A 27,201-nucleotide genomic window follows, 5' to 3' on the forward strand; every position below is an offset into this window, starting at 1 on the left:
TCAAACTTGTGTCTCTGCATCTCCTCTATTGCAGGTGGATTCTTTACCTTTGAGCCACCGAGATTACATGCACTTATAAAGAACTTTCTGAATGAATGATTGAATAAAATGACTAAGTAACTGAAGAATTATAGCTAAATCTGACTGTGGAGAAATTTCTTAATTCAACAAAATTTATCTTAATGATTATCAAGCATTGTAATATGTCATGTTAGTGAAAATTTTATTGGCAGATGTGTGTTTTTGACATTTTAGTTTTAGTAATTTTTCTGTTGCTAATGAGACATTCTAGATGCAGATCTTAGTACTTGGCAGTATTCACTTAAATGTTAGGATGTTGAGCAAACAAGGATCAGACAAAGATGAAAAACACTGGAAATGAGACATCTATGAAGGGCACTGAAAAGCTTCTGTATAATCTTGGGTATCTATGAGGCCTGTGTGCATGTTCAGAAAAGATCTGAAGAGACCCTAATATCTCAAATATCACTGAGCTTTAGGATCTGTATAACAAAAAATGAAATCTAAAGCATAGTTGTAAACTGTTGAAATATTAAAGGCATACTCACACACAAATACACACTCAAGACTCTTGGCAAATAGTGAAAGTTTTTTAAGGAACTCTCTGTTCAATCATTTATTCATCACTAGCCTAGTTGAGTTGGAGAAGGCAATGGCACCCCACTCCAGTACTCTTGCCTGGAAAATCCCATGGATGGAGGAGCCTGGGAGGCTGCAGTCCATGGGGTCACTAAGAGTCGGACACGACTGAGAGACTTCCCTTTCACTTTTCACTTTCATGCATTGGAGAAGGAAATGGCAACCCACTCCAGTGTTCTTGCCTGGAGAATCCCAGGGATGGGGGAGCCTGGTGGGCTGCCATCTATGGGGTCGCACAGAGTCAGACATGACTGAAGCGACTTAGCAGCAGCAGCCTAGTTGAGTAGAGTCCTCAGTGGACACAGAAAACAAAAAATATTGAATTATAGAATTACTTCAAAAGATCACTAAACAAGCAGCAAAAATAACTGCAAACAGAAATATCAGGCATTGAGGGGAAGGCATAATGGAATACGGTTTCCAAAGGTGATATTTAAAATATGCAATTGTCAAGAAAAAATTATGAGACAGGCAAAGAATCAGAAAATTATGTCCCATACAAAGGAAAAGCAAATCTATGTCCTTGAAGACATGACAGATATTGGGCTTACCAAAGACTCTAAGTCAGCAGGTATGAGTATGTTAAAAAAAAAAACAAACAGCTAAAGGAAACCACAGCATAAGAACTAAGTGACAATATGGAAATTGTGTTTTATCAAATAGAGATAAATAACAGTTGGATTTCTTTTAAAAGAATAAAACATATCTGGAGTTGAAAATCAATGGAGATTCCTCAGTATGAAGAAAAGAAAGAATAAACTTGAAATAAAGTTTATAGAGTATAAAAGACCGGTGGAACACCATCAAGCAGAGCAACACAGACATAATAATGAGTCCATTTATTTGAAGACATGATAAATAAAAAAAGCTAGTCACAAAAGGCTTCATGATGTATGAAATAAGCAGTGAATGTCATTGGTTGTGGTGTTTCTTTCAGAGGTGATGACAGTTTCTTAAAATTAGATATTGGTGATGGTTGGAAAACCCTGTGAATGAACTAAAAACACTGAATTGTACACTTCAAAAGAATAAATTCTGTATGTAAATTTTATCTCAATAATGTGATAGGGATGAAAATATAGATTTTTCAGCCATTAAAATAAATGCTAATTTTAAGAGTAAGAATATAGAGTGCTTTTTAGACAGAAGAAAGCAATGCAAATAGAATTAACTACCACACTACAGATAGTAACCATGGTATTTAATGAAAATTTGTGGGCCAGAATTAAATAATTTATACTCTTTTCTGGGTACTTTTCACATGAGTTTGCTTGTATCTTTTTAAGTTATAAATTTTACTCCGCGTTTTATTACAGTTTTAACTCTTAACCATTATATTACACTCTCCAAGGGCAAAGATTCTATCAAGTTCATGTTTGCACCTCCCATGATACTATGTTCAATGTCTTGTGTATTGTACCTTTTCAATCCACATTAGTTGATGAATAAATGAATGCTGTGGCATAAAAGTGCTGTGAATTCTTTCCTAGTACTCAGTTTTAGAGATGTCTAAAATTTTCATCAGGCTCTAAATAACCTATGCTAGTCAGATGTAGAGAAAGCTGTAATAACTGGGAAATTATTAAAAATGAAATCAGGAGTTTTGTGAATCAGACTCATGTTCTCAAACTTACAGAAACTTGAATTACCAAGTCAAATGGATATTAACCCAGACATTTTCCCATGCCTGGGCATAATTCTGAATTAATATGATCATGACCCATTGATTTATATCAAACTAGCTTCATGTTGAATTAGACCTATGTGGAAATATTCAGATGACTTCAAGAGCAAAATATTTTATTTTCCTCTTGTTCATACAGCTTCCAGAATGTCCTGAAACTAAAACTCTTTAGCTAACCCTACTATTATTTCTAATCTTTATTTTATTACATTTTAATTTTTTAAAATTTATTTTTCATTAATTTTATTGGAATATATTAATATCTGATTTGTTAAATAGTTGTGAATTTCTCACTCAATCCTATAAGACTGCTTTCAACATTGAAATGTAAGTGATTTTTCTTCTCAGATATTTGAAAATGAAAAACACTATGTCTTGGGTAAATCTTGCTCTGGATGTATGTGTATTCGAATATGCTAAGTAACCATGTTTGTTTCTTGGCAGGGGGACATCCAGCAATTGTTGATCATAGGTGACCCCAAAGCAGCATATGACTACTGTGAGCATTACAGTCCAGACTGTGATTCCTCAGCTCCCGAGGCTGCTCAGGCTCAGGAACCCCAGGTCGACGAGGTGAGGAACGTAAGATCAGGGCAGGTTTTCTCATTCCCGTGGTAATGACATAGTTTGCAGTTTCAAGTTGTATCTCTGTTTATTCACTTTTAATTAAACTATACCTTTTATTTAATAGTGTTTTAATGAGTGACTAACACTCACTCTTTCACTAATATTTCAAAGATCCAATTTGAAGATTTTTGATGTTTGTTTCAATATTAAGTATTTTGTTACTTAATTTCTTAGAAATAGAGATAGTTCCCTTATATAGTGTGTTGCTGCTGCTAAGTCACTTCAGTCGTGCCCGACTCTGTGCGACCCCATAGATGGCAGCCCACCAGGCTCCCCCATCCCTGGGATACTCCAGGAAAGAACACTGGAGTGGGTTGCCATTTCCTTCTCCAATGCGTGAAAGTGAAAAGTGAAAGTGAAGGCGCTCAGTCATGTCTGACTCTTAGCGACCCCATGGACTGCAAGCCTCCCAGGCTCCTCTGTCCATGGGATTTTCCAGGCAAGAGTCCTGGAGTGGGCTGCCACTGCCTACTCCGATATAGTTTGTAGAGGAGGATATTTTACTTAGGGGGAGATGAGAAAAGAGATAATTTCTCCAACACTTATTTTTTTCTTGTTACTTTTATAATTAAGGCAGCCTCAAGACAAGGATAATATTTTCTAGTGTACTTGCCATATCTTCAAGCCTTTAGCAATTCCTGTTGATCGAAATGGCACCCCACTCCAGTGCTCTTGCCTGGAAAATCCCATGGACTGAGGAGCCTGGTAGGCTGCAGTCCATGGGGTCACTAAGAGTCGAACACGACTGAGTGACTTCACTTTCACTTTTCACTTTCATGCATCGGAGAGGGAAATGGCAACCCACTCCAATGTTCTTGCTTGGAGAATCCCAGGGACAGCATAGCCTGGAGGGCTGCCGTCTATGGGGTCGCACAGAGTCAGACACGACTTAGCAGCAGCAGCAGCAGATGAAAAAGGGATGTTAGTGCTATCTTAAAGTTTTCAGGCTGTGCTGAATATTTAAAGACTTTTTTTTTCCATTTCTTACAAGGTTATGCTACAATGATGTGTAAGTTTTCCTTTTCTTGCACAAGACTTGATACAAACAGCAATGGAATGAAAAGCAGTATGAACTGATTGCAGTAACTAAATGTTCATATGCTTTGATTAATAGTGCATTACTTTATTTGAAACTCTGGTGTGAAACCATTTTTCCAGGCTATTTTTGCAAGAAAATTCACCATAATGAAATTTGACTCTATTCTCTCTCAGATAAAAAATATGTACATTTAAGTTAGCCATAGCCATTTTGTCAGACTTGAATATCCCAAAGAACAAAAAATATAGCACAGTGTACCTTGTATGCAAATTTTTAGGTAAAATTTGTTAATGTGGATTTTCTGGAAATTAAAAAGCAAATTCTGGAAGGAGTTGAGTCTTTAGTTGGCTGCAAAACCGTATTTCTTAAGGTGGGAAGAGTTTAAAATTTTAGAAGGTGGGGTGGAAGTTTATAAACATCAAGATTATCCTTATCTTTGAAAGTAACTCAAATAGCTTTCTTCTTGACTTTTAAAATACTATGAAGTACAATCTTTTGAGTTTTACTATTTAGAGAAGGTTAATATCTTATCTCTTAATTTTAGTTTGCTGTTATTTCTGCATGTGAATTACCTTTGTGTTTTATTAGTTTTTGACATTACTTTTCTTTTTAAGGTATGGTAGTGAATTCTGTTGCACTGACTTTTTCCATAATTTAATATTAATGTTTTTTTTGAAACAGAATAAAGCTTTAAGAAGCTAAAAGGAAAGCAAATATGAGAAAATAAAAGAGAAATTACTTGGATATTTGTGTTTGCTTGTCTCCCAGTTCTCAAGTGCTTCCTTCTTTTTATTCCCTCATGATTTATTAAAACATTCTAATATATTCAGGTTTAGTATTTTTATATCTTAGACACTATGTGGGACTCAATATTAAAATTTATAACATTTAGTATATATGTTTAAGACAGATGAGATTTATTAATATTTTGCTCCTGTTTTAAGAAAGATAAGACTTGTCCTTTTTAGCAACAGATATGGCTCTGATTTTTGGAAGAATGAAGGTATGCATTCTTATTATATCACCTTGAGCTGTTTTATTCCCATGTTTTAATGCTATTATGTCAGGTAAGCTGAGTTATTTTAAGGCAAAATAATATTTTTAACCATTTTTATCTTAAATTCATTAAAAAGTAGGTGTTCCCTTTTTTACTTTAGTTGTTGATTCATAAATTTAACATTCTGCTGGTAAGTCAAATTTGTTTTTACTAGAAGCATCTGATAAGGAAAAGAATGCACTGCTATGATAAGGACTGCATGAAAATCTTGTTGGGTGATCCAGTAATAGCATTTCTTAGCTTCTATATTGAATATGTCATCTTGAAAAAATTTTTTGAAGAATTAGCTCTCACTTTTCCCAAACAATGCTAAATTACATTGATATTTCAGTGATAAACGTCTTTTTTACTAGTATGAAAAACACCTGGTTAATAGAATTGTAAGCCACCCTTATATTACTTTTGAACTATAGCCATTTATGTATCATTATATTACAAGTATGCATTTTAATAATTGTACAACAGATATTTTGCCTATGCAAAATACAAATGTAATGTTACCAATGAATAAAGAACGTATAGTGCAAAATAGAGCATCAAACATACATGTTGTACTTTATATTGCTTAATTTTCCACTAATAAATTTGTGACAATCATATATTATCATTCTGATTTGGATTAATAAATATGTCAATTTATTTTATAAATTAACTCAAGTATGTTTTCTTCAACTTGTGATTTTGTATGGTTCATATCTTCTAAAGAGCATATTTTAATTCATTCTTAAGATTCAATTTTTATGTGTTTTATGCATCATTGCATCATAATCAGAGTGAAATGTAAAATGATAGATTTAAATATAGTGTTAATATGAAACTATTATTCAACTTGAACCTCTGCAATACCATTTATATAGCGAAGTAACCAATATTAAAATTATGGTGGTTTGGGAATTTTTCCACCATGTTAAATAATCCTTCTATCTTAATTAGAAAATTGGATGTTAAATCTGCATATGGTTCTTTCTTAATATATTGAATACAGCACAGATTGCAATGTCCTATGTACAGCAGGGAATTAACATTCTTATTTTTCATATCAGTATAAAACATGAAAAGGAAGAAGCAGCAAGAGGAAAATACTGTTTTATAAAGAAATTTATTACCTTTAATATTTTGCACTTAATATTTACCAGATATCCTAGTTCTCATAGATGCACACATATTTGCTGATGCCACTATTTTTCTAACAACTTGAATAAGAAAAGACTTAACAAAATGTCCAGAAAAACTCCCTTTCTCCTCAAATGTTTTAACTTAGGCTAGGCAACTCCCAAATCATAGGTGAAATTCTATCACTGCACATTTTTTTGCTCATATTCATTTGATTAATTATAACTAGTTCTCTCTTCTTTACCTGTCCTTGAGGCATCACAAAATTCTGCAGTAAAAAGGGAGAATCATTTCCAAAAGTAGGTTGTAAAGCTACATGTAGACCAGCAAATTTCTACATGGGTCAATACCCACCAGAGGGGATGTTGTTTAAAGAAATAAGGAGAACAGAAGCAATGGTTCTTTTTTTTTATTTTTTTTATTTTTAAACTTTACGATATTGTGTTAGTGTTGCAAAATATCAAAATGAATCTGCCAAAGCAATGATTCTTTTCACTGACTTCTGGATGGCTCTAAGAAAAGCATGTGTGTTCATGCCTAAGATAGTGAGCACATTACCTCCTTCATTATTCTACCACCATAGCTAGTCCATGTGGAAAAAGTTAAAACAGAAGAGAGAATTATGGAGATTAGAACAGGTTTCCTCCTATAAGGAAAAAAAAGAAAAACATGATATAAAGATAGTAAAGGTAACTGGCTATTTTGAATATCAGACTTCATTCAAGATGCATTTAAGATGCATTTAAATTGTCTATTTTTACAATCCTTCTTGGCTTTACAATCCTTTTTGCAATTGGTTTGTAATATGTTTCATTATATGTCTTTATGAAATTTGCCTTCATTTGCATTGCTATAGCTAAGACCGCTTATTAGAAGGTCCAGTGATCACAAGTCTCTAAAAGACATGATGTGAAGAGTTATTTTTCTGGTGCATTGAAAGGGAACCATTGGCAATTTTAAAAGGCCAAGAGAGGTCCACTTGGGTTATAATTGAAATTTTACCAAATACTTAGGGATTTCCAAATAGACTGCTTTTGGCATATATGTGTGTGTGTATACATGCACACACATATGTATATATGTACCTAAGTATATATATACATAAATATACTAAACATAATACATGTATATATACATACACAAATGTATGTATATGTATACATAAAGATATTATAAATAATATATACATATATATTAGCATTTTAGCTTATTGATTTGCTGCTTAATAAATATTTTTGTTATATATGACCTTAGTAGATTTAGAGTTATTTTGATTAAAACCAATAATATATGTTTAAGATTAAAATTTCAGTAGAGATATTTGGCTTTGAAGGTGAACATGTTTTCCTCATAATTAAGTATTGTTTCTCTCATCCCTTTATTGATAAACATACTTTTCTCTCTTAATTTTTTTAATAAAAAACAATCTAGTATTCCATCTTTCAATTTGAGTTACATTTACATGTTTTAAGATACCCAAGTGTTATGCTCTTTTTCAATAGAAAAAACACAATATTTGTAAAAATTGATACAGTGGGTTAAATATAAACAGATCTAATTTTGAATCTTTTAATGGTTCACAATTGTGCTCATTTTGATCTTAAGTTTATAGCAAATTAGTTATTTCTGAATAGATTTTAGATTTTTTTCCCATTGGTTCTATTATTCCAAATAGAATATAGAATCATTTCATGTTCCTTCTGTTCCCTTTCCTTCCTCTCCCCTTTCCATCCCACAACTGATATGAAAATTCCTTCATACTTGGGAAGACTATTTTTAAACATGCAGTTCAATGGGAAAAAAAGTACCCATTGAAATTGCTATAAATAAAAGAGGTTTGTGTAGTAGTTTTTACAAATTAAAATTAACATGAATATTTAACAACTATGAACAACTGTGTCCAAGTATGTAACTGCTATGTTTGAATTAATATTAAGAATTAAAAGTTTGAATTAATATTCTAAACTTTTAATTTCCTCACACTTCTAACCACTGTTCTGCTCTTAGAAAACCTGCTTTGTCAGTTTTTTATTATACTCTGTATATGATAGTATTACTTCTTGTAACACAAGTAATATTTAGATAACAGTATTTCCTTGTCTCTTAACTTTGCCAGTAAAAGTTAAGAACATGATTCCCTTTTTGTTAATAGTATTACCAGCAACTAACAAAATTGCCTGATATTTTTTCCTTTGCGATGTAGTATGCACCTGAGGATATAATGGAATATGACTATGAGTATGGGGAAGCAGAATATAAAGAGGCTGAGAGTGTAACAGAGACACCCACTGTAACTGAGGAGACAATAGCGCAAACTGAGGTAAAAGCAAAGTCGAACCTTTGTGTGTGGTGTCCTGGTGTTTGTCATCCTGTGGTTCCTTATGTCCACTGTTCCTCAGACTTATCGTCGGTCTTTCATTCATCTCATTTCTGTGACCCAATAACTGATTTTTATTTGACAGTAGTAGCTGTCCTGAAGGAATGATGTTTGGGTTGGTTTGCTTATTCTTCCTTTCATCCATGCTCTTCATTTCCCTTTTCATTTTATTTATGTTTTCCATTCCATCTTTCACCACATTTTACAGAGAAAGAAATTCAGTTTCAAAATGAAGATGAAGACAGTGGCCACTAATTCAAAGAAAAAGTCCAAAAAGTTTACACCCCCTAAATCTGAAAAATTTGCATCCAAGAAGAAGAAAACTTATCAAGCAGCAGCAATGGCCAAGCTAGGGGTAAAGGTAGCAAAGAAAAAGCAATCAAGATCTCTCCTAGATAAGCTGGAAGATCTCTGATGATGAGTCATTCCTAACCCAACTAGATAAATACTCATTTGGCTAATACAATATCCTAATTAATTATGCTTTCCATAGATTTTGGATTACCTTAACATTTTTACTAATTACTTTTCTTTTGAATTCACTATTAGGCAAATATTGTTGATGATTTTCAAGAATACAACTATGGGACAGAAAGTTACCAGACGGAAGCTCCTAGGAGTGTATCTGGATCAAATGAGGTAATGCTCATAGACAGCATTAAATCGCAGTTCAAATTTTTTAAATGTGCAGTATTCCTTGATATATTTTACTCTGGAAGAATCTATAACCTCTGAAAAATTAGATGTTTTTATTCCTTTACGAAGTAAGAGAAACAATAGCACTGGCTCACTATTACTAAAAACAGTTCATTTAAAATTAATCCCAATTCAGGTTTGCATGACTCTGCTTCATGCAAATGCTAAATTGATCAAACTGAATTGGCTGCCATCTTTTTTTATTGCTCCTGGGATAGAGCAAGCTTCTCAAAATGTGATTAAGGTTACTCACAACATGACCTTACTGTGAGGAGGAAAATCCTCCAAAAAAAAAATTGTATCATCAAATGATACAATTAAAATTTACTCCATCTGACCAATAATCATGCATTTTTATGACACAAATATTTTGATAAAATATAGTCTTAGTTGATTTTAATGTCTGTTTACATTTTCAAACTTAATATGGCTAAAATAATATATCTTAACTTTTCCCAGTCCTTTCTATGAAAATATTTAAGTATATTCAGGTACAAATTAGAACAATCTTCCTGAATTTCATATTATGTGTATATTCCAATTATGAGAAAATAAGTATACAATTCAGTTTAACTTTGTTAAATTTCTTCACACCTGGTATGAGGATTAACTGAATCATTTAAATTAATAAAAATTTTATATCACATGTGTCCCAGTGGGACTTTACATGAAAACACATATTTTAGAATAATATTTTAGGGTAAAAACAGATTTTAAGTCCAAATCTTGTCCAAGATAATCCAAATTAATCAAGCTTATCATTTTCCAAAAATGGTTAAGATGTTTATTTATATGCTCAAATTCTTTCAACTTTTTATCTCAGAACTGTGAGCATAGTACTATTCTGATTCTGGATAATATGTACTCTGTAATGATAGTATGTCCTCATTGTCTAAGAATACAAAATATTATGGTTATTGGACATTTTATTTTAGTTAACAATTGCTGAATTAATCATTAGCCACTTTTTTCATTCACATGACTTCATGTAACATACTTATTAAGTATTATTCTATTATCTAGATTCCCTATGTCATAGCAAACAAGTTATTTCAAGATGAAATTTAAAAGTAGCAAGATACATTACTTCATCAAAATCATAGCATGACCAAAAATTACCTAATGAATGTTATTCAGATTTATGCTATTAATGAGGACTTATTTATAAAAAGGAAATTATACTAGTGTTATTTTTCTATATCTCTGTGAGTAGTTTTGATATATCACACTAGAATCTTGATATAATTTTTACTTTTAAGTGAATAGGCTCATACTCTTTATGAGACTATATAGTGATCTATTTAATTGTATTGAATTCTGAGGACTATAATTTATATTTGCTTTAAAGAACTCTTTGTGATATAATGCTCACTAAATACTTGGAGCTTGGAGTAAATATTGCAATGATAAATCTCAATGTTGGCATTAATATTTTACTTTTGGATTGAGAGTCAAACTTACATAGCTTTCCTGATAGAAATTATATTTCAGTATGAGATTCTTTTGAGATCTGAAAATTAAGTTAAGCTTTAACTAAATATTGCATATATATATTATTTGAGTCAAATTATAAAGTAGATATCAAATTGCATAACAAGCTTTTCCCAATGAACAAGCAAATACACATGTTGAATCTATGTGAATATTTGCAGTTTATTGACAAAGGTGCTTTGAAAGCAATATTTTCTTGTGCATTCCATTGTACAAAAATATTTCTTTCAATGATGTTAAAGGCTATCTTTCCCAGCCTTCAGACTTGCTTGAGTAGTACTCAAACCACTTCCCATCACATGCCATCAAACTGTATTTGCAAATGCTTACTTTGCTTTACTAACAGTAAACTTCATTTCTCCAATTCCTTACAACATAAATTAATAGCCAAATCCAGTTGAAGAAGTATTTACTGAAGAATATCTAACTGGAGAGGATTATGATTCCCAGAGGAAAAATTCTGAGGATATGCTATATGAAAACAAACAAATAGACGGCAGGGACTCTGATCTTCTGGTAGATGGAGATTTAGGCGAATATGATTTTTATGAATATAAGGAATATGAAGATAAACCAACAAGTCCCACTAATGAAGAATTTGGTCCAGGTGTTCCAGCAGAAACAGATATCACAGAAACAAGTGTAAGTCAGATCATGCTCTGTGTCATTGTATGTCTTATTTCTGGTGTATTTTCATGTTCATCTTGATGTCTTTTCAGGTTTAAAATATAGATTGTTCTTATATAAATCATGAATGTTGATCACTACTAGGACACCTTGATAGATTCTTCCTCATGGAGATCTCAGGCCACACTACTGGAGTCTTCTTTTGAAAGAATAATCTAATAGCACTGATAAGATTAAATCAGTCATTGTCATTCTGGATACCAAGACTATTTTCTAACTTTTAAACAGCTTAATTGACCTTTCTTATCTGGTGAAGTTCAGTAATCCACCATATTAATTATCATTTTATTGTTATAATTATTAGTATTTAAACTTTTGAACCTCTTTACTAATTTCCCTACCACTTCTGTTATTTTGATTTTAATTTGAAGACACTTTTTGTTTATTGCCTTGGAATAATAACTAAGGTCAACAGATATCATTATCTTTGTATATTATGTCTTTAAGAAGCAATTGTTCAATCTCACTCAAGATTTAGCATTAATGTTCATTGTGTTTTCCTTTGTATATTTTCAGTATTTAAAACTTTAATTGGTTTCTATGTTAAAAAGTGTATTTAATAGATTGTTTAAATGCACTTATATGATTAAATAACCTTTTTAAAAATACTTAAATAGCCTTATTTACTTAAAGACAGGCTGCTTGAATTTTTCACTCAACAGATAAATGGCCATGGTGCATATGGAGAAAAAGGACAGAAAGGAGAACCAGCAGTAGTTGAACCTGTAAGTACTGGTGTAAATACGTTGTAAAGGTTGGTACACTGATTTATATCATGAGCTATCACTGCTGTAAATCATTACGCATGTTCATGTAGTACCACTGAAAATTCTATATGTCTAAACATTTATAATGCCACAAGTAAGTGAGTTAGTAAAACCAGTTCTGGCAAGTAGAATTTCAATAAATCAAAAAACAGAGAGAGAGAGAATTTTAGAATTTGAAAATAGCTGACACTCTTTTAATCTAATTCTTTCCTTTTATAACTAAGAGACTTAGGATCTAAAGGATTTAAGGAATTTTCCTGAGGTTCAAATGTTTGATAGTTGATCTATGACCTGAATTCGTCTCTTCTATTTTCCAATTCAGTAATTTTCCTCTAAGTGCTGTGACTTGACATAATTAGAAATATATTATTTAACATAGTACTTGTTTGTTTCATATCCAAATCACATCATATAATTATATGAAAACATCCTTTTTAAAATTTGCCTCCTTTTCTTCTATTGGAAGAAAAGTGATTTTTCTGATTTATATTAATGCTACTACCACTCAAGATATTGGTAAGAAGCAAATTCTTATTGGAAATCAATTTTACTATCATTCTCCTTAATCAGCAATTTGGGAAGTATGTTGAACTACCTCAAGCTCGTGAAAATCATTTCAGAATCTGCAAGGACAAAATTTTTTTTTAAGTGATGGAGGAAGATAAACATAAAAAGGCTGCATCTCTAAGAACATTGTAGTCTATTACTCCAAAATCTGAGAAAGCACATCATATGCTCACCAACATCTTTAAAAACAATTTTCAGAATAAATTTGTCTTTGTTATGCAAAGTTACAACTAGCTTTTAAAATGACAAGACAATTTTCAGAGTAGAATCATAAACTTTTAGAATTGGGTTCTTATCCTGAAATAGTATTCTATTTCTTGTCTATTTAAGAACTTACATTTATGCCTAATTCTTTAACATGGACTTTACTCCCCTTTCCCTAAATTAAAGTGCTTAGGTGCTCTTTCTCCCATCCTTTCATTCACACAGCAAATATTTATCATGTTCTTGAGATGTACCAGGTGTTATTCTGGCTGCTAGAAAAAATTTGGTTAAATATATTTACCCTTTTGGGGAGCACTTAGTATATTCTTTTTGTAATATTACTTATCTGAATATTTCTTTCCTTGCTAATTAGTTCATGGATTTTCTCAGGACAGGAATTATGTCTTCTATCGTTTTGAATTTCCTCCCTCCCCTGTACAAAAATGCTTGCAATTATCTTTGTATGTAGGAGCAGATAATTCACCTTTTAAAGTGCTGTAATGTGGTGCTTTCATACAGCCAATTAGATAAGAGGTTAGGGGTTCCATTGCCCTAGTAATGACTTTATCTTTTCTTTAACTGTAGGGCATGCTTATTGAAGGACCACCAGGGCCTGCAGGACCTGCGGTATGTCATGTTTTAAGATTATTTTTGTCTTGATTTTTTTAAATCAGATATAAGATTTCTATTATACTGTTGAATTTATATATTTTATTTGAGTATGGAGCTTCCTTGATGACTCAGTCAGTAAAGAATCTGTCTGTAATGCAGGAGAATTGGGTTTGATCCCAGGATTTGGAAGATCCCTGGGTTTGGAAGATGCCCTGGAGGAGGGCATGGCAACCCACTCCAGTATTCTTGCCTGGAGAATCCCCATGGACAGAGGAACCTGGTGGACTACAGTCCATAGGGTCACAAAGTGTCAGATATTCTTGAGCGACTAAGCACACACACACACACACATTTGAGTATTGAATTATAGAGGCAAGGACCTGGTGGCCTTAAATCAGTTTCTGATTTGGCTATCCAAATGATACTCTTTTGAGAAATATGAAATTAAATTTTGTTTTAAATATTTTTTGTTGTTTAATTATCTCTGACTTTTCTAACCTCATCTTCAACTTTGTACTTGAAAATTATAAAAATATATAAAGGCCTTCTTTCTTTTCTTTTTAGAGGTATAAGCATATCTCAATGAATGGAGTTGAGAATTCTAAGTAGACTATAGCTGCCTTTATTGTACTGCTGAATGTAGTGATTATCAGCTTCCATTGTCATTTTTTAATAAGGCTGTTGTTACTCATCAGTGTGTCTTTATTGTCAGGGAGTTGTACTGATCTGACATTGTAAGAAATCTTCTTTCTTTTGTGGAATTAATTAAATTCTTGTCATGTGAATTAAATGTATTATATTCCTGCCTGTAAATACTTACACCCATAGAAGAAGATAAATGATTTCTAGATTTCAACTTAGTGGTCACATTTTTGCAGTCTGAATGAGTATACCATTTCTTTCACAAGAGCCGGGAACCAGCTTCCACCTCAGGGACTGAACATTGGCAGGATCTCCTTTTCTGTTCTTCCGTGGAATGTCTGTGTCTACCTGAGAACAGCCTTGTAGAGGAAGAGTTGAACTAGCTATAAAGTGGCCCATATATGTTCTCTTTTTATGGGAAGTTTAATAGGCCAGTTGTTTGGGAGAAAGTGTTTGTTTATGAAATATAAATGAGTTCGTCTTTGATTTTGGTAGAATGAATTTGCCTGAATACTAATAAATTCAGGAATCTGACTCATCATGGTTTATTTCTCTGTAGGGTCTTATGGGTCCTCCAGGTCTACAAGGCCCCACTGGACCCCCTGGTGACCCTGGCGAGAGGGTAAGTGAAGGGATTCAAAAGAATGCAACTTAAATAAAAAGAATTAAAGTATATTCTACAAATTTAAGATATTATTCTTCTCACTTGAATAACATGTGAGCTTTGTTTAACTTTTCTAACTATAATTTTAAAAATGAGAGGAGAGAATATGCATTGATCTTATAATTAGTAAGAAATTTTTTATTATTATAATCAATTTTTTTTATATGAACCTGATACATTAGAGCAAGTTCTTCTTTTGGAATTAAGACATATTTTCCAGGAACTACTACAAATGTTTAGCTGAATGCTGGTAGAATGAGTTAATAAGCATGCATCCTAATTTGAAGATCATGTCCTGGGTCACATGGTGAAATAGACTATTTATGTTAAGTCTGTAGGAACTCTTCTTGCAAAATCCCTTTTTTCTTCTTCCTTGAGTAGCAATAAATTTATGTATCATTTAAATTCTGTAAAACTAGTGCAGTGAAATACAGTCCTCTCTAGATATACTTACTATTAATAAAAGATTAACCAAGGAGTAGAGGACAAATTAAAAATTAGGTAATGTAGAGTTATGGCATTCAAAGTTTATTTATTAATTTTGATGATTTCATTTACTTCCCTAGGGTCCTCCAGGACGTCCTGGTTTACCAGGGGCTGATGGTCTACCTGGTCCTCCTGGTACCATGTTAGTGTTACCGGTATGTATTTTTATTGTTATAAAGATAATCTGATGTTTTGTCATCCTATTGCTGAAAAATATTGCAGAATCATATTATAGATCAATCAAAAATCTACTGTGTGAGGTAGTGATACTTGAAGCAGCCTCCAGTAACTAGAAAATTCAATAAAGCAAAATTCTGGTAAATATTAACTTTGCAGTAGAACTAAGCCTTTATTATTTCATTATATTTTGAAAACAAAGCTTAAAGGACTTAGTATTTTTAATTGTGTACTTTGTCCTGAGTCATATGGGTGCATGCATTTCATGTACTACATAAAATTAGTATACTGTTTACCACCATATAGACACTAGCTGATACTTTTTAAATAACATATATTTATACTGTTATTATTCATTGCCCCCAAATTATTTAATTTACCTTAAGATTGCTTTTTAAAGTTGTACAGAGGAATTAATATTAAAATGACCTTACTACCCAAAAGCAATCTACAGATTTAATGCAATCTCTATCAAATTACCCATGTTGTTTTTCATATAACTATCAATAGAATTTTTTTAAAAAATCCCAAAATGTATATGGAACCAAAAAAGGCCCAGAATTGCCAATGCGAAACTTAGGAAAATGAACAAAGGTGGAGACATAAGTTTCCCAGACTTCAGGAAAGTAACTTTACTACAAAGTCACAGTAATCAAAACAGCATAATGCTGGCACAAAAAGACAAATGGATCAATGGAACAGAGGAGAGAGCCCAGAAATAAACTGACATACCTATGGTCAATTAATCTTTGATAAACAAGGAAAGAATATACAATGTGGAAAAGCCTGTCTTTTCATCAAGTAGTGTTGGGAAAGTTGGACAGCCAAATATTAATCAATAAAGTTCAAACACACCCTCACACCATACAGAAAAATAAACTCAAAATGTTTTAAAGATTAACTGTAAGACATGATACCATAAACCTTCTAGAAGAGAACATAGGTAAAACATTCTTTGACATAAGTCATAACAATGTTTTCATGGGTCGGTTTCCCAGGGTAATAGAAACAAAAGCAAAATACAAATGGGACTTAATCAAGCTTATAAACTTTTGCACAGTGAAGGATACCATAAACAAAACAAAAGGCAACCAATAGACTGGGAGAAAATACTTGCAAAATATGCAGCCATCACTGACTTAATTTCCAAAATATACATCTCATATAGCTTAATAACAACAACAGCAAAACCAAAAAACAAAACAAAACAAAAACCCTATTATTCAGAGTGAAGTAAGCCAGAAAGAAAAACACCAATACAGTATACTAACGCATATATATGGAATTTAGAAAGATGGTAACAATAACCCTGTATACAAGACAGCAAAAGAGACACTGATGTATAGATCAGTCTTTTGGACTCTGTGGGAGAGGGAGAGGGTGGGATGATTTGGGAGAATGGCATTGAAACATGTATAATATCATATATGAAACGAGTCACCAGTCCAGGTTCGATGCACGATACTGGATGCTTGGGGCTGGTGCATTGGGACAACCCAGAGGGATGGTATGGGGAGAGAGGAGGGAGGAGGGTTCAGGATGGGGAACACATGTATACCTGTGGCGGATTCATTTTGATATATGGCAAAACCAATACAATATTGTAAAGTTAAAAAATTAAATTAAATTAAAAACACACACACACACACACAATCAAGAAATAGATGGAAAGACTAAGTAGACATTCAGAAAACTAAGATCATGGCATCCAGTCCCATAACTTCATGGCAAATAGACAGGGAAACAGTGGCTGACTTTGTTTTTCTGGGCTCCAAGATCACTGCGGATGGTGATTGCAGCCATGAAATTAAAAGACGCTTGCTCCTTGGAAGGAAAGTTATGACCAACCTAGACAGCATATTAAAAAGCAGAGACATTACTTTGCCAACAAAGGTTCATCTAGTCAAGGCTATGGTTTTTCCAGTGGTCATGTATGGATGTGAGAGTTGGACTATAAAGAAAGCTGAACACCAAAGAATTGATGGTGTTGGAGAAGACTCTTGAGAGTCCCTTGGACTACAAGGAGATCCAACCAGTCCATCCTAAAGGAGATCAGTCCTGGGTGTTCATTAGAGGGACTGATCTTGAAGCTGCAACTCCAATACTTTGGCCACCTGTGTGGAGAGCTGACTCATTTGAAAAGACCCTGATGCTGGGAAAGATTGAGGGCAGGAGGAGAAGGGGATGACAGAGGATGAGCTGGTTGGATGGCATCACTGACACAATGGACATGGGTTTGGGTAAACTCTGGGAGTTGGTGATGGACAGGGAGGCCAGGAGTGCTGTGGTTCATGGGGTCGCAAAGAGTCGGACACAACTGAGCAACTGAACTGAACTGAACTGAAGTAGGCATTTCTCTAAAGAAGACATACAAATTACCAATAGGAACAAGAAGAGATGCTAAACATTGCCAACTATTAGAGAAATAAAAATCCAAACTATAATGAGACATAAACTCATGCCAGTCAGAATGGCCATCATTTAAAAGACTACAAATAATAAATGCTGGAGAGGATGTGGAGAAAAGGAAATTCTCCTACACTGTTACTGGGAATGTAAATTGATGCACCTTCTATGGAAAACAGTATGAAGGTTCCTTAAAAAACTAAAACTTAAAAAACTAAAATAGGGTTACCATATGGCCCTAGAGCCCCACTCCTAGACATATATCTAGAGAATACTAAAATTTGAAATGATACATGTACCCCAGTGTTCATAGCAGCTCTCTTTACAATAACCAGGACATGGAAGCAACCTAAATGTTCAGGAACAGATGAATGGATATAAAATATATGTATATAATAATGGAATACTATTCAGCTATTATTAATAAAAAGCAGCATGGATGAAACTATTGATTATCATACTGGGTGAAATAAGTCAGACAGAGAAAGACAAATATCATACATTATCACTTATATGTGAAAACTAAAACATGATACAAATGAACTTATATACAAAACAGAAACAGACTCACAGACTTAAAAAGCAAACTTATACTTACCAAAGGAGAAGAAAGGTAGAGAATTAGCAGATAAAAGCTACTATACATAAAAAAAGATAAACAGGTTCTATTGTATAGCACAGGCAGATATATTAAATTATAATAAATCATAGTAGAAGAGAATATGATAAAGTATATAGTACCCATATATATATATATATATACATATTACTTCTCTGTAATACCAGAAGCTAACACAACTTTGTAAGTCAAATATACTTCAAAAAGATTTATGAAGTTGCCCAAGTTCTTGTGAAAAAATAGGTTTATCTATTTAAATATAATATAGATTCAAGTAATAATAATATAGCATGAGAAACTTATTCATCCTGCATTTTGAGTTAAAAATCAAAAGGAGCTTTAGCATTTTATGAAGGGATACAGAAAAGATGTTTCCTAGTATAATTACTTAAGGTAAACAAACTGAATCCATCTCAAGGAAGATTTCCTCTGTGTTCACAGAGATTCTAGAAGTTTTGCTCAGAAAATAGCAGTTGATCGATAACACTGTTGAACTGAATGCATTTAGAATTTTCACAAATGAGTGGATAGAGTGGGTAGCGTTTGCACAGGTAAAGAAATGGATGATGGCTTATTCCAGTGTTTTCAAAAATTATGGAATTTAAAATTGTAGATTCTGTAGTCTCTTCTAAATGTGGTAAAGCATGGTCTAGAGAACCTTCATATCTTAATAAAAGGAAAATTTAGAAAAAAATCAAGGTATGATTCATGATGGAATTACCTCACACTTTGTAAAATGCCATCATTTTAAGTAAGTAGTGTTTAAACTGGTAATTAAGGCACCTATTTGAGAAAGTCTGATTTTGAGCTTTTGTACGTTATTATGTTTTTTTTAGTTTCGTTATGGCGGTGATAGTTCCAAAGGACCAACCGTCTCTGCTCAGGAAGCTCAGGCCCAGGCCATTCTTCAGCAGGCTCGGGTAAGAAAGGATCAACATGTAGTCCCATAACCTGATTATGTGTTCAATTACACAAGAGAGAGAGAAAGAGAGAGTGTGTGAGGTGTGTGTGTGTGTGTGTGTGTATGTATCTGGAGGATGCTACTATTATAAACAAAATTCTATATAGTATATTGAATCTAGATGGAGAAGATGCTAAGAAAATATCTGTTTTTCCAGTAGGAATATTTTATTTGATATTGAATTTAAATGACTGGCCTTTGCAGTATTACTACACATAATTCTTGCAAAACCACACAAACCATAACACACACATTTTCTAATTTTATTCAAAGAGGGCTGATGGTGAATTTACACATAACATCCTTTATCTTTCACATCCAGTTTTCCCTGCTAAGGCGTGTGTCGTATGTTGGTGATCAATGAATAAAGAGGGTAAACTTTTAAATAATTTTTCCACCTAATCTTACAGATTATTCAGGATATCCAATTAATCCAGAAATTTCAGTTTCTTAGGCATTCTTGTGTAGGAAAGAAACCTTCAAATATGCAGTCTATGTGTGAAACATTGTAATCTATATCTTATTTTTCCCAGACCTGCTCAGTTCATACTTTATTGTCAACTAAAAGTTTTCCACTATCTGCATACATGTAGAATATAAAATTGTTTATTTTTAAATTTTTTCCATTACAATTAAAATAAAATAAAGAAATAAAAAGAATGGATCAGGAAAGAGTTGAAAGTGATATAATACTTTTATTCATAGTGTAGTCTTGTTTTCTTTTCAAGGAGAAAGGAAATAAAAGGCTTACAGTGGTATGGATATGAGTTCCTGCTTCCTAAGTGATATAAATCATTTTGGTGATAACTATTTATCATCATTAATTTATGACTGCATACATTATATGAAAATGTAAGTCTATTTGAAAAAATATCATTGTTTGGTTACATCATCTATAAAGACAATGAAAATTTAAAATACTTGTTTATTAGATCTTGACATGATAGAAGTCTAAAAATATTTAAATTGATTTACTAATGGTGCATACAACTTACAAATTATATTACTTTGGACAAGTTTTAGATAATTATTTGAGCTTAAATAGTTTATTAGGTCATTGAATTCCTAATTTTATTAGTCCTTTTAATCTACTTGGAAATAGGTAGCAAGCATTATAATTCCAATTTTTCAGATATTTAATCTCAAGGATTAAGAAGTGTATTGTCAAAAATCTCATGGTGAGTCAGTAGTGTAATTTTGGAGATATTACTGTTTTCATCTCATGCACTTTTCTAATATGATTTTACATATTATTTCTATTGCAATATTTTTATATCTGCTATGGTAATCTAAATATTCATCTTTGGAATCACTAATATTCAAAAATAGCACACCACACTAATTTAACACCTGTCAAATATTTATCTTTTTACCCTAATTGTTCCAGCTTTACAAGTGTGCTAATTTCACATTTCTAATATTCAGTGTCAATAGTGCATGTAATCAGTCTATTATGTCTATGATTCTATAAAATAAATGTATTTTTCCGTAAAGCACTAAATTTGAGATTTGTTAAAATAGCTATATTATCTTAACACTTCCTGATCAATTTTGCTTTTATTTGGCTTGAATTGTCATAGCTTTTTGTAAGATATTGCTAGAAAACTTACTTAAAAAGCATCTCAAATTGTTCACAACTGAAAGTATTTTCAATGAGAATTGCACCTACATATTGAAGAGAAATTTATGCAATATTCTAAATGTACATTTGAGTAGAAAAATGATCAGATATTAAGTTTCTTATTAGATATTAAAATATATTTTTACTTTTATCATTAGATAAATAATAAATATATAGTATAAGACTATATAAGTTACAACAGTTTAAAAAAGTTTGATACTTATGTCATTGTCATTTTAGAAACATGATTCTTCAGTAATCACCCTTTCTACATAGCTATTATGCCTCTGTTGATCACGCTGTTACTCAAGGGCAACTTGTACAAATAATTATTGTGGTTTAATATGCTCATCCAAGGTATCGTTCCTGAATTTGCTTTATTTTGTTTTCTAGATTGCTCTGAGAGGTCCACCTGGCCCAATGGGTCTGACTGGAAGACCGGGTCCTGTGGTAGGTTATCCAATAAGATTTTATATATTTAAATTCCTGTATTCATAGTTCCTTGTGAGCTTTGGTCACAACTTTCATATCTCTGGCTGGTGAAAGTAAGGTAAATAAATAGACTTACACTTCATTTTGTTTCCATTTAAAAGAAGCTATTTGAATTTAGTCCTCAGTAAATTTTAATGAAAAATTGCCGTAGGAAGTTCTCAAATAATACAATGAAAAATATAATTAAATCACATATCCAATTATTAACTTTTAAAACAATACTAATTATTTGTACAATAGAGCTATTGAATTTCAATTTTACAATAAATTCTTGAGATTTAATTTTAGGTTAAAAAGAATTGATAAAAAAGCAAAAATATATGAGGCTAATGAAAAATTGTCCATAATCTTAGGAGAAAACAAGAGACGTGGTTTAAATTTTAAGTTGCCTATAGTATTTCATGAATTGTTTCAGATATTAGAAAAGCTATTTTGTCTTTCAGAGGCTCTTGGAAAATGTGTTTTGTTTTTCCTTATAAGCTTACTGACAAGCTAATGTGGTCTATATTTTTAAAAAATAATCTCAAATATTTTGAAATTTACCAAATGCTAAGGACTATAGCAATTCACACACACACACACACCAAAAGATTTTTTTTAAAAAAGAGAAAAGAACTGAAAAATTCCAGCCTAGTTTTACATTGATTTTAAAATTGATGGAATAATTTATAATTTAAGTATTTGTTTTTGATATTAAAAGCTATACTATGCTTTCGATATGATCTTATATGTGCAATATACTTTATTGAAATAATGGTACTTATAGAAATTATTATGCTTAACATTAAAAGTTTACTTTTGGTTTGCTGATTAGACACAGCAAAACTTTTTTATTCAAATATGATCAATTAAATAGTTTTCTAGTTCTGTTTTATTGACCTTATGGGGATGCTAGTTTTCTTCATGTAGTTTATTCAAGTGTTTTTTATGTACTTTTCCATATATTTATAGTTCTTTGAATTCATTCTTGAAATTTTATAGCATTTTATATATTTTCAGGGCTATACACTCAATCATACGAGCTCATGTGGAACATGTGTTCTGGCAGTATGTTCCACAAAATTTAAATTACACATTTCTAAATGTGTTATTGTATATTTATCATATAGTTTTACTGCTCTGCCTTACAAAATATAATAAGGAAATGAAAGAGTTTATGTCAGTTAACAAAGGAAGAAATAGAATTAATGTTTAGTTGCTTATTAGTAATAACAAATTTACATGACTGAGGAAAATCACTAATATGCTGGTGTTTTACAGATATGGGGGCGGAAGAATTATGTGTATATTTTATTAAAAGTGAAAGTTCCTGGAGCCTGGAATTTGAGACTCTGATGAGGCAAATTCAGAGTTGGAGAGGCAGATTTAGGGTTGGAACTGACAAAATGTATTTTTAATGATGCAGCAGGCTGAATCTTATGTTCAAGAATGCTTGGGAAATACTGCCTATTGTTTAATTTTAAAACATCAGTCTAGAATCTCTAAAATTAAAGGCATTTTCCTACTTATCATCCTGACAAATACAAGTCTAGTGGATCTATATAGGGTAAGGGCAGTGATGAACAGAATCCATGAAAGCTTGTTACATTGAGCTGTTCTGTTTTCACCAGTCATTTAGGGCCAGACATTCACAGCATGTTTGCAAAGGGAAAACATTAACACCCATGTTATTACATTACTATTCTCAATGTAATATCCAAGATTAATTGATTTTATTACTAAAGTCTTTGTTATAGAGTGTTTTAGCTTCCTAAAATATTAAAGGTAGGTATTGAGAGAAAGTAATCACGTTGTTTGTTTTCACCATTTTCTCTTCTATTTTCATTGCTCCAAAACATAAAGTTATTACAGACTGTCAATAATCTTAATTTTAGAGTCTAAAAATGTTTTATATATTAAGATTTTAAAAAGAAGCAATATTTTAAGACATAAATATTTTCATTCTTTCCATGAGCACTTCCTTTATTCAATTATTTATTTCCAATTGCTTTTATAGATAAAAGGAGATCTATATTATAAAATATTTAGGAAATCTTGAAAATGTTCTTTTGCTTTTTCTGTTACTGTCAATGATTGCATGACAATTTTTAGAATAAGTGTTTGGGCAAAGTAATTATAATCTGTTAAGTAGATAGTGCTTATATACAGATATAGAATGTAATAAATTAATTAGATTATTGGACTGTTCTTTGCATTCAGGTCTGAATAATAATCTCATTTAATGTAGAACTCCAGTTTCTTTCTTGAAGAAATTTAACTGCAAGATTACAAGCATGATCTTCAAGACTGGAATATTCATATTACTTGACTTGCCATATTTTTTGGCAGTCACATTAACAGTTATTTTACTTTGGAGCCACCAGGAGGCTCTCAACACCTAGCATTTTCAGGCTTTGCATAATTTTAGCCTTTTTGCACTTTGATTCAAGGCAATATTTAGTAGAATATTGATTTAAATAAATCAGAAACTTTTTAAACACACAAAGTATACTTCAGCATGAAGTAACTATTATCATTATGTTCAATTTTAATGTTTTAAAGCTCTTTAGGAGGGTGAATGGCCTAGTATTTATATTTTTTTAAACTCACAGCACTTTTATAAAGTGATTTTATATTTTTTCCAGTTAATGTGCCAGATTTTTGTTGCACTTCTTGACTTATGTAAATATTTGTAAGAGGCTTTGTCATAGGATTTATTTTTGTGGGGAAAATTAATACAGAACAATCTAGGGAAAAAATGCTTTAACATTATTTCAGGACATTATAATGATAGCAATAGCATCTGTTTTTGATGTTTTATTGCTATAGAATTCAGCGTTTCAGAAATTTCTGAGTATAAAAGCATTAGCATGTTTCCAAGTTGTATAAATGGATTCAGTGTGTACCCGAGTCTGTAAAAATGTGTTTTCTCTAGTACTGCACCACAGTGTAATGATAAATAATGCCTGAGTATGGTGGTAAGTGCTCTGATGGCATACACATTAGAGAATATCTCAGTGTGAGCTCATGAAATTGGCTTCTGTGTGATTATCAGTAAATATAAGCTTTTAAACATAGTTCCCACATGTGAATACAGTCAAAATCTGAGAAGAGATGTGTTTCATTCAGAAGACTTGAAAATTTTATTGTATTAACTAATAAAATCATATTTGAAGAAATGTATTTTGAATAATGTTTATTTCAAGTGAAAATAGTAGGACATAACTGATTAGAGAATTACAAAATTAAATGAATATGTCTTCACTTTTTCTCTACAGGGTGGGCCTGGTTCTTCTGGGGCCAAAGGTGAGATGGGTGATCCAGGTCCTCAGGTAAAAATTAACCTATTTCACTTATTTAATATTTAAATTTATTTTATCTATTATGGTAATTGAAGGGTCTGCCATTTGTTTTAGGAGTAAAGAAATTACTTACATGGCCTTCCAGCTCACATCAACTTCTTTAATTGAAAAATCTCTAATGGTCAGTTGACTACCAATAATTTGATTAATTTAAATAATATTAGAAGAAGATAATAAGCTAGAATTGTAAAGTCTTGATAGTAATAGGTCTTCTGAATATTAAATTGGTTTAAAATTGTACAGAGCAAAGCAGAACCATTGCGATTGTACTTATAGCAACCCTGACACAAGCCTAAAATGTTTCTTGTGGAGACCAAATCTAATAAATTCTCTCAGAAAGGATATTTAATATATCTAAAAGAAGCTTACTTTAAATCCTTTGTAGAGCTGAGGAAATCAAGAGAAATTGAGAACACCTGAGCTGAAATTCTTAGAAAGATCTCACATATTGTTGCACATGCATGTGTGTTCAGTCTCAGTCGTGTCCAACTCTTTGAGGCCCCATGAACTGCAGCCCGCCAGGCTCCTCTGTCCATGAGTTTACCCAGGCAAGAATACTGGAGCGGATTGCCATTTCCTACTTCAGAGGATCTTCCCAACCCAGGGAGAGAACCCCTGTTTCCTGAGTCTCCTGCACTGAGCCATCTGGGAAGCCCTACAATATATTTACAGTATTTAAATTTAAAGTATTATTTTTCCTTGAATGATAAGTAGATAGAAACATACACTGTAAACACATTATGGAATATACTTATTTTAGAAAACTGACAACAAAGTATCATGTACTTTTAAAATTCATTCATTTTTTTTAATGAAAATGCTTCCTGGTTTACTCAATATGTATAGATTCAGATTGGCTGCAGGAGCTTTCAAATGGTCATCTATTTTTTCCTTTTTTAAAAAAAATCGATTTTACTTTAACAATATTATATTGTAAAAGTGAATTTGAACACCTATATACATTTTCCCTAACTACCCCCACAATCATTTGGATATTGAACAGTTACAGAACCCCAAACAATTACTTGATACCACTTTACCGTCACATCTTCTTCCTACTGCTAATAGCTGACTGACTGCTGATCTGTTCTTCACCATTACAGTTTTATGTTTCCAAGAATATCATATAAATGAAACCATACATTATGTAATCTTTTGAAACTGTCTTCTTTCACTCAGCATAATTTGTTGCAGTTGATGAGCACATCCGTAGTTTATTTGTTTTTGTTACTGAGTTAATATTCCCATGTTTGGATGCACCACAGTTTATTTTGAAATGAGAAAAAAAATTCCCCTAAATTGAGAAAGATATTTGAGTGACGCAGAATGTGAGAGTTTTTTTTTTTCATGCCTATTAAGTATTGTCATAAACGGATGGAAAGCATTTGTACCTTAACTGAGAATTACATAAAAAGATTGAATAAAAATATTGAAAAGTTAGGAAATTTAGCATTTTACAGTTTATGAATTTCTGGATCCAACTCACCTCTTTACAAAATGGGTGAATTTGAAAACATGCTGCAGCAATTTTCATGGTCTTTGTAGTTTTCCTTAATTCCAGTGAGATGCAGTATCAAATGAAAGATCATTTTCATTAAAAACTAACAGAATTTGCCCTGTTATTATTGCTCCTTGCAGTCCAGCTGGGGTATAGGATAGAATTTTTTTCTGCAGTATTTTTAAGCTATATTCTTTTAATCTCTAACTATTAGGCAACTTTAATTTCATGTTTCTATAATCATTGTGTCAAAGCTATCATAATAATTATTTGTAATTTCAAATGTGTGTTACATTTTCTACCACACTCATTAAATTCATATTGTTTAAACTTAAAAAGAGATGCTACGCTATGTCGCTTCAGTCATGTCCAACCATGTGACTCTGTGGCCCACCAGACTTCTCTGTGCATGGGATCCTCCTGGCAAGAATACTGGAGTGGGTTGCTGTGCTTTCTTCCAGGGGATCTTCCCAACCAAGAGTCAAGCCTGCATCTCTAAAGTCTTCTGCATTGGCAGGCAGGCTCTTTGCCACTAGTGCCATTGAAGGCCTATGTAATATTTCTAATGGATCTGTATGTTATCTATTATAAGCTGTGCAATTTTATTTTTAAAACATGTATATTAATTCACAAATAAGACATTGTATGTTGATATAACATTGTACTGAACTACCTCAAGAAAGATACTGAGGACCTTAAAACTTTAATCTGAG

At 32.1% G+C, this 27,201-nt stretch overlaps 1 protein-coding gene across 1 annotated transcript in view; it reads left to right on the plus strand.

Annotated features, from left to right (window-relative positions):
- Positions 1 to 27,201, plus strand: part of COL11A1 (collagen type XI alpha 1 chain) — a 222,646-nt gene that overhangs the window by 64,891 nt on the left and 130,554 nt on the right. The window contains exons 5-15 of the mRNA XM_019956964.2: positions 2,789 to 2,917; positions 8,384 to 8,500; positions 9,107 to 9,196; positions 11,132 to 11,386; positions 12,094 to 12,156; positions 13,555 to 13,596; positions 14,783 to 14,845; positions 15,454 to 15,528; positions 19,412 to 19,495; positions 21,551 to 21,607; positions 24,907 to 24,960. Coding sequence (XP_019812523.1) covers positions 2,789 to 2,917; positions 8,384 to 8,500; positions 9,107 to 9,196; positions 11,132 to 11,386; positions 12,094 to 12,156; positions 13,555 to 13,596; positions 14,783 to 14,845; positions 15,454 to 15,528; positions 19,412 to 19,495; positions 21,551 to 21,607; positions 24,907 to 24,960 — 1,029 coding nt within the window. The remainder of the gene's footprint in view (positions 1 to 2,788; positions 2,918 to 8,383; positions 8,501 to 9,106; positions 9,197 to 11,131; positions 11,387 to 12,093; positions 12,157 to 13,554; positions 13,597 to 14,782; positions 14,846 to 15,453; positions 15,529 to 19,411; positions 19,496 to 21,550; positions 21,608 to 24,906; positions 24,961 to 27,201) is intronic.

The sequence above is a fragment of the Bos indicus genome, chromosome 3, assembly GCF_029378745.1.
Source record: "Bos indicus isolate NIAB-ARS_2022 breed Sahiwal x Tharparkar chromosome 3, NIAB-ARS_B.indTharparkar_mat_pri_1.0, whole genome shotgun sequence".
Taxonomy (NCBI): domain Eukaryota; kingdom Metazoa; phylum Chordata; class Mammalia; order Artiodactyla; family Bovidae; genus Bos; species Bos indicus.